At 42.7% G+C, this 15,338-nt stretch overlaps 1 protein-coding gene across 2 annotated transcripts in view; it reads left to right on the plus strand.

Moving 5' to 3' along the window:
- Positions 1 to 15,338, plus strand: part of eaf1 (ELL associated factor 1) — a 39,586-nt gene that overhangs the window by 8,870 nt on the left and 15,378 nt on the right. For both annotated transcript variants that reach the window (XR_014553298.1, XM_083649843.1), the window contains exons 3-4: positions 1,367 to 1,503; positions 9,431 to 9,582. Coding sequence is in view for 1 of the 2 variants with exons in the window: in XM_083649843.1 (XP_083505969.1) it covers positions 1,367 to 1,503; positions 9,431 to 9,582 (289 nt within the window). In the remaining variant the exon portion in view is untranslated. The remainder of the gene's footprint in view (positions 1 to 1,366; positions 1,504 to 9,430; positions 9,583 to 15,338) is intronic.

A 15,338-nucleotide genomic window follows, 5' to 3' on the forward strand; every position in this document is an offset into this window, starting at 1 on the left:
TATGTTATATTTCCCAACCTTATATTGACCCTATAAACCAGTGCTGACCAATTTGGGGCCCGCGCTCTGTTTGTTTTGGCCCGCCACAGATTTTTTTTATCCCATTTTTATCCCCCATTAGTGCTAATTTAATTTATTTATCCTGGTTGCTACTCCACCCTCTGCCGATCTGGGGAGAGCCGAAACTGGCTCCATGCTTCCTCCGAGACATGGGCAAACCAGTCACCTTACCTTAGTAGTTTTTTTTAAAGACAAGAAATAGGGCTCTTATAAGAGTGGTTGTGTCTGCCCTATTGTGTGTGTGTGTGTGTGTGTGTGTGTGTGTGTGTGTGTGTGTGTGTGTGTGTGTGTGTGTTTGTGTGTCACATTTTCACTCCTGAGATTGCATCCCTGCAAATTATCATGGCAAATTGTTTACAAAAGATGGACAATAAAGCTGATTTTCAAAGTACCTTGAGGATTTTTCAAGTTGTGAATTAAGTCAAATTTCTCTCTTGATTACAAAGGTGGAAAATACATCTGTTTTTAACTGGGTGTTTACTGATTAAATGTTTAAACTCTCCACAAATGCAGATGTTTTTTGAAATGTATATAACCTATTGCAAATTATTACAATTACCAAACAGATAAAAAGTAGATTATTATATTGAAATGTTATTTTAGATTTAGAATGTAAATTTTCTATAAAACACAATACATTTTAATGTAATTCCACAACGTTTATTTTTGGCCCTCGGCCCTCCACCCAGATTGAGTTTTGGCCCTTCATGGGAAAGAATTTGGGCACCCCTGCTATAAACAATTTAGCATAGATAAAGTTTTGCCCACTCAGTTCAGTTGAGCCTGATATGTGGTCTTGCTCATGGACTAAACGATGCTCTAGAAAGCCATGCCAAAGGACCATCGTATAACGTTACCATAATAAGTTGCATCTAGTTACTCATGAAGTTACTCACTACTTGACTAGTTTTTTACGAGATACTTTTTTATTCTTACTCAAGTAGTTATTTTTACTGTTGTTTTGTCTGTAACTTTTTATGCGGCTGTCTTGGCCAGGCCTCCTTTGTAAAAGAGATCTGTGTTCTCAATGGGACTAACCTGGTTAAAAATGGACTAAACAAATTACTTCTACTTGAGTAAATATATTATAAAGTGACTGTACTTTTACTTGAGTACCGTTTTTGTTTACTCTACCCACCACTGAGCACATTAGGGGTTAGTATTCAAGTCGTCTTAAGTTATTTGCCTTTACAACAGTTAATCCAGATGATTCCAGATGAATTTCATACCCAAAAGTTTCCAGAATGGACATCCAGTGTTACAGAATGATCCCTTCATATTCACATTGTGGGTGTTGTCCTCTCAGGGCTCGACACCTCCCATGACAGTGTTCAAAGGGAACAAGCGGCCGTACCAGAAGGACTGTGTGCTCATCATTAACCACGACACCGGAGAGTTCGTCCTGGAGAAGCTGAGCAGCAGCATCCAGGTCAAGAAAACCAGGTAAGAGGTCATAGGTCAGCAAGGGGGAAGTCAGACTGTTTTACACCAGTGAAAACAGTGGAAGTATGATGAAGATACAGAATGCAGACAGTGCAGCGGTCTGATCTCAGAGTTTTGGGCATTTTACATGTATTTAAAGGCACTTTTCGCATACAGGTTTGTCACAGTGTTTTTCAGAGCAAGTGGAGTGGACATAAATACACACAATTGTCGAGGAACCAAACTTTTTCAATCACAGCCAATGTCTTCTTAACTCACTGGGTGAAAAATGTCATCTCAGGCCAGAGAACATCATTGAGTGGCAGTTATTTTGTTTTGATTTCTTAATTTAAATGCTAATTCATAAACATTCATAAACAATCCTTTGCGGCCTCAACACTCCACCCTCTAGTCTTTGGCGCCCCCTTTTGGAAGTTAGAAACTTTAATTAAATATTTACGTCCCATTTTAGGGGGAGAACAGTTCTTCACATAACTATAAGGAGCCAGGCAGTTAATTTTGTCAGTCAGGGACTTAAGTTACATCGAGCACAGCGGTAGTTCAGGCAGGCCACGGATGTCAAGCCCAGCTTAAAGAGATACCCAACAATTTTTCCACTTTTTTCTGCTGAAAATCAATATATATTGGAAATTAGCTGTGTTCTTGAGGAATCCAGGTCAAAGTCCTGACATTTACTGTAAATCTGAGTAATTCCTCATCTCTTCTCACATACCCATGCAGTTCCATGCAAACCAAAAAAGCCAGCTGTAGACTCCCAATTTTCCTCCCTTTCTAGTGGCTGAGCTCTTGATCTGTGACGTCGCCAAACCCAGCCCGCCCATCTCTCGTGCCTAGGCCTCTCCCAGCCAAAGTTTATAAAAGTGGCTGCACACAATGCTGGGACTACCGAGTGTGGAGAATTGTTGAATATGGAGAGAGAGAGAGATTTGTGGAGCGTTTTGCTTAGACTGCATAGTGTACATTCTAAATTGTAGTATTTAGTAGTTTAGGTTTAGTTTTAGAGTATGTCAGATAGCCTAGGTTGTGTTTGTTTGTAAAAATAAACAAATAAATAAATGTTCGTCTGTTTGCATAGGTATGTGAGAAGAGATGAGCAATTACTGTAATAAGTTTTACAGTAAATGTCAGGACTTTGACCTGGATTCATCAAGAACAGGCAGGACCTCGAATCTCCTGTTTGAAAAACCTGTTTGCTCTTAAAATACTGAACCAAACATCGTCAAAGTTGTCACATGTCTTAATTATAGTTAGTTTCCCGCTGAATGTGTCATTACTTTATTAATATCTTACCTATCTAAGCTCAAATGATGTTGTTTATATTATCAGTCCGACTTGGAAGCACTCTCTCCTGGCCAGTCAGGCGTTGATGGCCGCCTCCTCTCTGGTATGCACATGCATGAGCCGCAAGCTCCGGGCTGCGGGGGTGCGCGCAGCCGAGCAGCAGTGCTCTCATAGCCGAGGCGAAGGCTTTGGGATGGGGGTGAGACAGACAGTGGTGTTGGCTCGCTCCCCCAGTGGTCCTGATGCATCCATATACTTCTATACCTTCAGATAAAGGTTGTAAGCTCACCTGGCTGTAACTATCGGTGACAATAGGCTCGTTTGAGTTGACTGCCGCCTCGCCTGGAAAGCAGACGAGAGCAGGCGAGCACCTTTGACCTCAGACCTTTTCTGTAGGCCAACTACCCCCCCCCCCCTTCCTCCAATTACAGGGATACTGTATGGCATTGTTTTTCTTGTTTTTCTTTTCTTTCTACCTAGGTTATCTCAAAAAAATTTGATTGCTAGGTTTAAAAAAAAATTCTACCTATGTTATCTCAATTTCTTGATTGCCAGGCTTTTGAATCCTATTCATTGCATTTTGGTTAATTTTGATATTCCTTAACTTTAGTTCTACTGTATTGTATTAACTATGTTTCAGTGGTAGTAGAGTTCCATTTAATCTCTTCCCCATTGTCTTAAAAACATGTATTGTGTTCGCATTGGTTTTTTGTATTGTGCATTTTGCAATATGTTATTTTGTAAATGTGTTTTATAATCAGTCGTGTGGAGTATGATGACAGAGCAGGACCTATGGACACACCCTCTAAACAATTAGTGAACACACCTGTGAGCTACTAAGTGAAATGCTGTGATTGGCTGGGCTGTTCCATATATGTGAATGCTTGTCCTGTTTGTCTCCATTCTGATGAAGGTTGTTGAACCGAAACGTTATCAATAAACTCCAAGTCTTAAGTATGCTCCAGAATAAAGACGGGCTGCCATCTGAAATCGTTCTCGTCAGAAACCACTCAGATTTGCATGTTAAAACAAGTTTGCAGCCTAGGAATCACTGGAAAACATTTTATTGATCTATTCACGTCAGATGAAGCCAGGATTAAACAAAACGATATCTGAAATACACAGCCCGTCTGCCGTGTGTCTTTTCCGGGTTTCCTGTGTGTGTGTGGGGGGGGGCGGGGTACAGACGGTCGTGTTGGCTCGCTCCCCCAGCGGTCCCGATGCATCCATATACTTCTACTACCTTCAGATAAAGGTTGTAAGCTCACCTGTAACTATCGGTGACAATAGACTCGTTTGAGTTGACTGCCGCCTTGCCTGGAAAGCAGACGAGAGCAGGCGAGCACAGTCAGGCGAGGTGTCAACAAGTCGAACACCCCTGCAGCACACTCACTACACTTTCACAACAATGAACAAGGCTCATTCAGGCTTAGTTTTATAACTTTTACCTGCTGCTCCTGCACATCATAGGACAGGGTAAATGATGCGACATAAATATACATTATGTAAAGTCATTGTATAAATGTGTTTTTATTGAAAAAGTGGCGTTAAGTAAGCAAGTGTTGTTGTAGCGGATATCACAGTGTGCAACCATGTTACGTTACATGTTACAAACTACCCATTTCCCTATTCACGTTGTATTTGTGAGGGGTATATACACCCACCGGTGGATGTGTGTTTCTCTTAGGGTTTCAATTTCATTTCATTTTATTTAGTCCAATATTCAAATATTCCTGAATTGCATTTTGTGTTACAAATAAGTATTATTTCTATCTAACTTTTTAGCCAGATTTGATGGTTTTCTTGTCAAAAGTCGGCCGCCTCAAAGCCTTCTGGGTAATACCAAACAATAGAGAGGCAAAGTGACCACCTACTTCCTGCTTCAGCACTGAACCAGAGATTTTCATCTGCCATTTATTTTCCCATACACATTTCGTAAAATGCTTATAAAAAGTTTTACTGGTTCAAACCAAATGGTACAGATATATTTAGAAACAGGGGAGATCGCATAACATCTCACTGGGACCAAAACGTAAAAAAAATGTGTGTTTAAAGAAAATATTTTTTTCATGTTTTTTTTAGTTTTGGTCGGAGTGAAATGTTCTATGGTCTCTCCCGATTATAGCGTTAGCTGAACCGTTTGGTTCGATGAAGTAAAACGGTATGCCGGTGTTTGGACTGAGAGAGCCTGGTGACGCGAGGTTTGGACAGGAGAAGGGAGGGGGTGGTGGAAGGGAGAAACATCAGCAGCAGATCCATTCACAGCGCTAGCTGGCTTGAACTGAAACTACACATGTGCGAGCAGGAAATGCACAGAGCTCTGCCATTGGCTCTGAAATTTGCCCGCCCCACAAAAGTTCATCCTACCCAAATGTGGAGTGGGCGGATTCAAAAGCCTGAAAACTCCCCGCCCTTTTTTGAAAAACTGAGAAAATCTGTTTGGCTCAAAATCAGTCTGGCTCAACTGATCTCAAACCCAGCCCACAGCTGATGAGGAGCTGATCTCAAACCCAGCCCACAGCTGATTAGGAGCTGATCTCAAACCCAGCCCACCCTCTTTAATTCTGCTCCAGTCTCCTGCCTAAGATGGCTGCTTCATCTGCAAGCTGTTTGCAACCCACCTCCTCCCCAGCTCCTCCTTTCATGCTGTGTCTGACTTAAACAATGTCATTTCTGTTGTCATTGTTGCTTGCTCTATTCTGTACCTGGGGGTCTTTTGTTGCTCCCCTTGCCTTAACTCATTGATACCTAAGCGCCTGCTCTAGACTCTAATCTGCACTCTAAACCTACTGCACGTTTGTAAACACCCCCTGTAAACCTGACGTTTTGTGCTCAAGTTGACAGAGCGGTCGGCGTTCACTAAAGCCCTAATATCTCAGGCTCTGTAGCACATAGAAACATAAAATAAAAAGCATTTGAGAGCTTAACCATTTGGCTTTTCGTATTATATTTGCCCTAATGTTCATTAAAACAATTTTTTATCTTTAACTCCAAAAAATAAAAAGATTCTAATGCATTTTAAGAAATGTTAATAAAGATTACACCAAAAGTAACCATTCCAAATAAAAAGCCACGGGTTTAAGCTCTCAAATGCTTTTTATTTCATGTTGATAGCTACTACAGAGGCTGAGGAAATAGGTTATGTTGAAGCCTTGACAATTACTGCAGCAAGAGTAATGTTAGCAATCTCTGTTTTGCAGTCGTCGTGAAATACGGCAAATTCGCCAAAATGTCACTCACCCAATGAGCCTTGGCTAGCGTGTCAACAGTCACATCATAATCTGGGTGTGGAATCTTCTTATTCATTGATGTCTTTGTCCTCAAAGTACCGTAAGTCATACTCCCATTCAGGTCATCACTTAGCATTAACTTAGCTTACTGGCTGAAACACGGCCATGCAGAACGTGCAGAATTTCCAACGTTCAGTAAAACCTTGAGGCTATTGCAGATTGGAACATGAGATAAATAAATCTGAAATTACGCCAGCATCATTCATTTCATCCTCTATAATAACTAGAGTTGTTTCGTTTGGGAATCGTCTGTGTCTGGAACAGGGGTGTAGGCCTGGTCCCCTTTAGTAAAGCCGTTGCATGTTAGATCACCGCTCTGGCGGCAGGTGCCAGTATAGGTCACAAGGCCCGCCTCCCCATGTTAGTGGATGGGGAAATGGACAACCGAAATAATCACAGTACACGTCAGATCATTTTTTTCCAAAGGTGGTTTGTATCATTTTAGATAGTTATTATCATGCTAATGCCTGTGCAAGTGGTCATTTTTCTGATCAGTTTGTTTTTAAGTAGTTATTTGACATATAAAAAGGGATGATTGACAGCTGTGGCAGCCAGTCTCAAGCCGTCATTGGCTGGACAGGCTCTTCATATTATAGAGCTAGCGTTAGTTTTACATAGACAAGACACAGTGCTGCTTTGATCTGTTATCTACCAGACATATCAATGGACCGCAATAAAAAGGACATTGTTTTGAGAAAGGTACACGAGGAAGTAACGTTGGTTGGGGACTGAAGTAAGTTCAGAAAATATGTGTTTTATTAGTTACTCCAGCTACGTTATCGGTACACAATGGTTTTTAACATGCAGGCTAGCATTAGCGTTAGCCGCTTGCGCTAGTCAGCTGTTTTTCATTATTTACTATAACTTAACAACCGATAACGATAGCTGGAATAACACAATAATAGACACATATTTTCAGAACTTACCAGGTTGTCCAACTGCCAGGAAATGTGTTTTATAACGTTAACTCCCGTCCCGGGTGTAAGATGAGGCCTAGTACACAACCACCAGCCATTAGCTAATCGCTAACGGGTTAGCGTCACATACAAACAGAGGTTTTATTTTTGGTATTAAAGCAACAAACGTTTTTATATTGATATCTCGGGGAAATGCTTTCGCCAAAATGTCACTCACCCAATGAGCCATGGCTAGCGTCTCAACAGTCACATCATAATCTGGGTGTGGAATCTTCTTATTCATTGATGTCTTTGTCCTCAAAGTAAGTCATACTCCCATTCAGGTCATCACTTAGCATTAACTTAGCTTACTGGCTGAAACACGGCCATGCAGAACGTACAGAATTTCCAACGTTCAGTAAAACCTCGAGGCTATTGCAGATTGGAACATGAGATAAATAAATCTGAAATTACGCCAGCATCATTAATTTCATCCTCTATAATAACTAGAGTTGTTTGGGAATCGTCTGTGTCTGGAACAGGGGTGTAGGCCTGGTCCCCTTTAGTGAAGCCGTTGCATGTTAGAGATATGTAGAGTCAGAGAAGAGGCAGGCAGCCTGGCTAACGCACTGGGCTAACGTTAGGTTTGGCTGCCCTACCCACACTGTACCAGTACAACAACGTAGCCTCACGGTTATATTTGTTAAACCAACATTTGCTCCAAAAGGAATTAAATCATAAAGTTAATCAAAATGCCACGGAAACATTAGACTAATCAACACAGAGCTGCAAACATCAGTTCATCCGATAAGCCCAGAGGTCTGACTTGTCTGTCTGATACAGCTCAATCTCCGACAACGAAAATCAGATTCTCGTACAGGCGTCATTTTGATAAACTGATCTCATCTCATCTCTTCCTGGTTACTTTTGGCGAGACAAAAAATATTACAACTTAAAGTGCCATATTTACAGAGCTAGACTGTATATAAATACACAACGCACTGTGCGCAAATCTAGAAACAGCAGCTCTACATAAGAAAGTTCAGAGGGGCGGGGACCTCACAGAGGTTCTAACTCAACGGACCTGCTGCACAGAATCTGGTTCACTGATCTGGCAGGATTTCGGCTTCACTCGACCCTGCTGGGCGGAGATAGCCACGCTCAGTCCATATTTATTTATCTCGATGGTCTGGAATGCCGCTTCCTTGACTTGCCATGTAGTTCAGCTTTGGAAAAATTTCCACACCGTCGAGGCAAAAAGAAAAAGAGAAAACTACAAAACCCACAATGCATTTCACCTCCGCCACGTCTGTTTCAGCAAATCATGAAGCATTTCATCGGTCACATGTCTTGAAACAACGATATACACGTTACTACGTATCTGTGTTGGAGCCGGGATGAAAGGTAAAAGGACACGCCCGTCATTCCGGTGTTAAAGGGATATACACGCAAATGCTGCATCAGGTATCAATGGGTTAAGGCTATTCCATGTTGCTCATGGAGGGGCAAGGAGCTCCCAGATTCTGCTGCTGCCGCGCTCCAGAACAGAGCCATACCACCAAATATAACTCATGCTAATAAAAGCTTTAAATTGATCTAAATGGTCTTGTGTTTTTGACTAAAGTGGTCCTGATTGAAATAGATTTTTTTAAGTACCAGAATTAGTTTGAATGTCTTGCCTTCATTTGTAAGAGTAGGCATCTTTCAAAATGTTGGATCTTCCATTCTGCAACCACATTCTTTCATTTCTGTTTGTGTCTGTATGAAGGTGCTGCAGCATATTGTTACTGACCGGAATGTAGTTTGTTTCTCCTCTTTATTATCTTATTATTCCCCAGACACTCTTCTACAGTAGTGTATGGGAAATATATGCAACATACCCATGCAACACCTAAGGGGGAAAAAAAATAAATGAAATGAAATGAAAAGCATCTGCGAACCCCTCGAGGGGAAACCAACAAGTGACAATATTATGATTGTGACTCTAAAACTCTACAACGTTGTTCCAGAAGTGCCCGCAACTGTCATGGTGGCGTCTGTTGCCGCTACTTCCACTCTGAACCAGACGACGAGTTTAACAAAGAAGGAACAGACACACTGCTGCTGCTGTCTCTGTGCTGCAGTGGAATCAGCAGGGACGGTAGAAATGAGCAATGAGGAGGAGGACAGTCAGTCACGGGAAGGAGGAAGAGGAAGAGGCACAGTAGGCTAGAAAGGAGCGCTGCGTGCGTATGATGACGGACGGCAGAGATGAGCGATGAGGGGAAGGAGGAAGAGGACGAGGCACGGCAGGCTAGAAAGGAGCCCTGTTTCTAGTATAAATAAAACAAAAGGGAAAATAGGCCAGGATGAACTCTTGAACTGTGTGTGTGTGTGTGTGTGTGTGTGTGTGTGTGTGTGTGTGTGTGTGTGTGTGTGTGTGTGTGTGTCTGTGTCTCTCTTGGTCTGTCTGTGATTCAGGGCAGAGGGCAGTAGTAAGATCCAGGCCCGGATGGAGCAGCAGTCGGTCCGGTCCAGCCAGTTCCGCGCCCCCACCAAGCCCGGGGGGGTCAAGACCTCCCCCTCCAAGGACAACCCATCCCCAGAGCCGCAGCTCGACGATATCAAGAGAGGTGAGGAGGGCTACAGGAGCCCCGCCTGTGACAGAACAGGGTTCAGTTCAGTGCACACTAGGGTTGGGGGGGGTCGGGGTTCAAAAGGGGGGGCAGGGTCATGTTGAACCTGCATTTCGCCATTTGTTCAGTGATTTTACCATAGTACTACTAAACACTTTCGAACATCTGAGGTGATCTACCATGTTCAGTGATTTGACCATAGTACTAAACACTTTGGAACATCTGGTTATGATCATCTGGTATGATCTACCATGTTCAGTCAGTCAGTTACTCTTAAAGTGTGACTAACCCCCCATTGCCCCAAAACACTTTTTTCAGCTTTTAACCAATATATATGGCTTTTGGGGTGGTGTGTGAAGAATTCTGGTCAGAATTTATAATATTCAACATTCTTTATCATCTTCAGCTGCATAATTCCCGGTAATAGCCATCCAACCCATTTCCCGTTTCCCGGGAAATTAATGACGGGTAACCAGGAAATATGGGTTCAAACCTGCTTTTTTTTTGCCCTTCAAAATGCCCAAATTGTGGTTGCATCCTACGTCACGGCCAACTCACACCTTCCCCACTCATGTGAAAAATATTTCCTTCATGTGATCATTACTGTAGTTCACACCAGAGCCATAATAGGAGAGTTGCAACATCTCCATTCACTCCAATGGACCCGTTTTTAGCGCAAGCCCTTTAACAGCGCAATGCATCATGGGTAATCGCCTACTGTGGCTAATGTTAGCAGCTGGTTAGTTATGTTACATGGCAGTATTACGCCATGTAACCGTTTCCATACGGACCACCAGCGTTAGTTTGTTGTTTATAACGTGGCTATATTTATAACGTCTATCTCTGATACACTGAAAATACTGTGAGTCGGCTATAGCGTCTCTGTCGATGATTTGATTTGACATTCTGGTGTGTTTCGCCCCCAAATCGAGTGTGTTCTGGCGCTAAGCGAGTGGGTTCTAGGACAACGAGGCTCTCTGAGGCACGAGCCAACTACGTTAACGTGGAGCATTGCGGTAAATACAATATTCCTGGAATGCGAGTTTAACGAACCAGTTACCGTAAATTCCGGACTATAAGCCGCACCTTTTTTCCCGTTTTTTGGCCTTTTTTGGCCCCTGCGGCTTATATAACGGTGCGGCTTATCTATGGATTTTTTCAAAAAAAAAAAAAAAAATCTCTCTTTTTTAGCACTCTTTCTAACTATAAATCCTATATAACTATAATAAGTTTTAATTTCCTCTCTTGCCCTCTTTTCACCACACTGTATGACACTGTATGACACTGTGTGCACTGTAAAAAACAACACAGGTGGTGTTGTGTTATGTTGTTTTGTTGAAATGTTAATAAATGGGAGCTTCCTCTACAATCCCCTCTGTGCATGAACCCTTACATATGGTAATTAAACATTAAAACACAAAAAAAATAAAAAAATAAAATACCATTAAAACACCCGCGGCTTATAGTCCGGTGCGGCTTATATAAGAAAAAAATAGTCAACTTTGAAGGTGCGGCTTATACACCGGTGCGGCTTATAGTCCGGAATTTACGGTACATGTCCTCTGCATTCTACATCAAATGAAGACATTACTGTTTGTTTTATTTTGTATTTTACATACTTATTGGCAAAGTTATGTTAGTTTATGGGCTAGTAATTCTGCCAGGGTACAAGGGACCATCTTGCCTGCAGAATTTTCAAATCAAGTAGAATACTGTTTTGCCAGAAATCTGGGGGGGTAGGTGCCCCTTTTAAGGACAGAAACAGTCTGAACAGCATTGTTAACACGTTGACTGCCACTGACGTATATATATGTCAAAAAAAATCCAGCGGTTCACTGCCATTGACGTATTAATACGTCAAAAAAAATCGTTTTTTTTTTTTTGACGGTGCTACGTGGATCAATGCCCCCCGCGACTCCTATGGAGATATTGGAAGTATTGAATGTGTATAATCTATTTTACCGACCAGCTAGGTGGCGACGGTCCTCTCCCGACAGAGATAAAGTCAACCAAAAGCAGCCGCCTCCCGCGGCTGCTTCCTCCATTCTCAAGGAAATGGCTTGGCGATTTTACAGTCAGAAACGAACGAGCCTCATTCTCATACTGTAGGCGGGGACGCTTTCGCGCTGCTGCGGTGGGGGGTTCCAGAAATGGACTGTGTGGGCAGCATAAAGCCTAGAGTCGCACGGGGCTTCATCGGGGCTCTCAAACCCAAGAGACGAGTGAGACCTATCCACACTCGCTGCCAGGGAGGGAGGCTGCTCAAACTCGCTGCCAGGGAGGGAGGCTGCTCAAACTCCCAGCAGCAGAGCACTCGCTTGTGACAAACGCAGGCTGAAAGCCACTAGACACGCCCACGGAGGGAGGAGTTGAAGGAGAGGGCGTTCGGAACTATATTGTTTGGATGTCTGATCTCTCACTGATGCCAAAAATAAATGGTTAAAGTGACTGTTCTGCCTGTTTGATTGAATTTCACAAAACTGCGATTATCTCAGCTTTCACTCTCAGACGCTAAAACCATGCTGTACTCAACGGCTAATATCTACATAACTACTAACTCTACAAACTAACTCTTTTAGACAGAGAAAGCACACATTCTATTAGTACTTTTGTGAACTTTGTGTTGACAAACTCCAAGCAGAAAAGAATCCTCGGCTCTTGTAAAATGAGCCAGAATCCTCAAAAAAACGGCTTGGCAAAAGCTACCTACAGCAAAAAAAAAACGGCTGGCAGTCAATGTGTTAAAGTCTGTTCTAAGATCATTGGTGTGAAACAGACCTCAACTCTTTCTGCAACCAACAAATCTTCCAGAAAGCAGCGAGTATTTTAGCTTCTTCTGGACATGTACTTGCATGTGAATTTTCTCTGTTGCCATCGGGTCGTCGTTATGTGTTGCCTGCTTGCAAAAATAAATGCCATTCTAAATAATTTATTCCCTCGGCAGTCAGACTTTCAAATGCTTCAGAGATTCTACTGGCGGAAATGTATTTTATGTACTATTTACTTTATACTTTTTATGCCTCCGCCGGCGATAGCCGAGCCGGAGGCATTATGGTTTTGGGTTGTCCGTACGTACGTACGTACGTACGTACGTACTAGGGTTTAATCCCGGGAAACGGGATTCCCGGGAATAGCCATCCAACCCATTTCCCGTTTCCCGGGAAATTAATGATGGGTAACCATTAACCAGGAATTATTTTTTGTATTTTTACATGCAGAACTTGGAATAGGCCTATATTTAGAAAGATGCCGACAGTTTACTTTCTTAAAAGATATAGCCTATGTTTTAAAATAACATGTAATATAATTAGGCTGCTGTAAGCATTGTAAGTCAGGAAATTATGATGTTTAGGCATTTCGGAGACATCAATCAGTGAATCAATCAACCAACTATCAATACATTTTATAGGCTATTTATATAGCGCCAAATAACGAGTTATCTCAAGGCAGATTTTAAGATTAAATAGCTTCTCCAACAACAATACAGCCAATTTGAAATTTTATATATCCTTTGCAGAGTAGAATTAATTTCAGATTATGTTTTGGTTATATGCGGCTTGTGCGCTATGCACCGGTGGAACACACAACCCGTTGGCACAACGCTTGAAAGCTTATTGCACCTAGCCTAATTAATAAACACAAAGCCCACAATGTTTCTTTTCCTTTCTACTATATACACTTCTGACCTGATTGAGGGGATTGTGCCATGACCGTTAATGCAGTGGAAGAAAATCCTTTTCCGCTCCCTGCAAGCTCTGCCATTGGCTCCGACCCACTCTGACTGACCGGCTGTGACCATATATGGATTTCCTTTCCGCTCCCTCCGTGACAAATTATCTCAAATGCCTTCGACCGCTGTGCATGTCGAAGCTATCGATCTCAAATGCCTGTGCCGTTGTGAAACAACATAAACATGCAACGACTTTATGCACACCTATTACACAGTTGATTAATCAATCCATTAAGGACGCTGTTTTCCCCAACAGTTTAAAAATGGCAGTCATCTCACCTATTTTTATTAAGGGTGGAGACCCATCAGCATTCTTCCCATTATATCAAAAGTGTTGGAGAATGTCGTTGCAGTCCAATTAACTCATTCATGGCCAGTTTAGGACTGCCAATATTTAGCACAGGCCAAAGATTTTCATAATTGTTGGTCATCTTTCAAGACCCACAGTAAATTATCTATTAGCACCAAAGTGATTTGCAATACCTCAAAATGAAGATGTACGTCTCTGGGTTCACCAGGAAAAAAAAAGTGAGCTTTTAGCATGTTCTGTACTCTACTTATAGCCATTTATATACACCCTGTTTTCACCCAAAAGGTCTCTCTGAGAAAAGAAATTGCAGAAAATGGCATTTATGTACAGCACACAATCTCAGGCAGAACTCGCTCTCAATTCTTTTATTTTGAACTGTATTGACATCAGACATGTAAATATTATTCATTATGACACAAATGACAAAAAAAAAATATATATATATATATATATATATATGAAGTGCTTTTTTTACATTCAACAATACAGTTTGCTCAGTGTGAGTGAGTGTGCAGACAGACAGACAGACAGACAGACACACAGACAGACAGACAGACAGACACACACACACAGACACAGACACAGACACACACACACACACACACACACACACACACACACACACACACACAGAGAGAGAGAGTTCTGTCCACAGCTGCTGCTAGATCGCACCTCCTTCCCCCGCACCTCCTTCCCCCTCCTTCCCCATCAGCGTTTTGCCTCCTCTGCCTCTGCTCGTTTTCCTCCTCTCGTTCGGGCTGGGACGAATGCTGTGACACGACACAGGAACGGGTCCGGCTTGGCTTTGGGACCAGGCGCTGCTGGAACCGGATCGATCATGTTCGTCACGGGTTTGACTAGGCAATCCAGGTTCGCCCTGCACTGCTCGCCTTGCTGCAGGCTGCCTGGTCAGCTTGGTGATTTCCTCGACGAGATGGACACCCTTCTCCATCACTCATTCTTCTGGGCGATCTCAACATCCAGCCGGGAACCTTGCAATCTCTGCCTTTCCTTGACTTCTTATCATCCTTCGACCTCTACCTCTCTCAATCTCCTCCAACTCACAAAGCAGGGAACGTGCTTGACATGGTCTTCGCCAGATCCTGCTCCACCTCCAACCTCACTGCAACTCCTCTTCCTGTATCCGACCACCACTTTATAACCTTCCCTTCCCATCTCCCTCCCCACCCACCACCCCCTCACTCTATCAGCACCCAACGCAACCTAAAAACTCTCTCACCTAACGCCCTCTCTTCTGCTGTCCTCTCCTTGCTTCCCTCAGCCGAGCAGTTCTCTCTCCTGTCCACTGAGGAGGCTTCCACCACTCTTCTATCCTCTCTCTCCTCCGCTCTTGATTCTCTCTGCCCACTCACCACTAAGCCTGCCTGATCCTCTCCCCCTGCTCCTTGGCTGACTGAATCTCTGCGAACTCATCGAACAGAGCTTCGGACAGCTGAGAGGAAATGCAGAAAATAACATCACCCTGAAGATCTCTGTTCCTACTAGGGCTGGCACGGATCAGAAAACCCACGGATCGGATCGTGTGACGGATTTTTCGGATCAGCAAAAAATATATATATATAGGCTATATCAGATTTTTTCTCTCAAAATTAGATTTTCGATTTGATTTTTTAATACTATTATACTTCTCTAACCATTTGTTGCCGTGCACAGCTCAAAAAAATTTTTTTACTCATGACACAATTTAATTTC

This window comes from Poromitra crassiceps (assembly GCF_964638095.1).
Source record: "Poromitra crassiceps genome assembly, chromosome: 1".
Lineage (NCBI taxonomy): Eukaryota > Metazoa > Chordata > Actinopteri > Beryciformes > Melamphaidae > Poromitra > Poromitra crassiceps.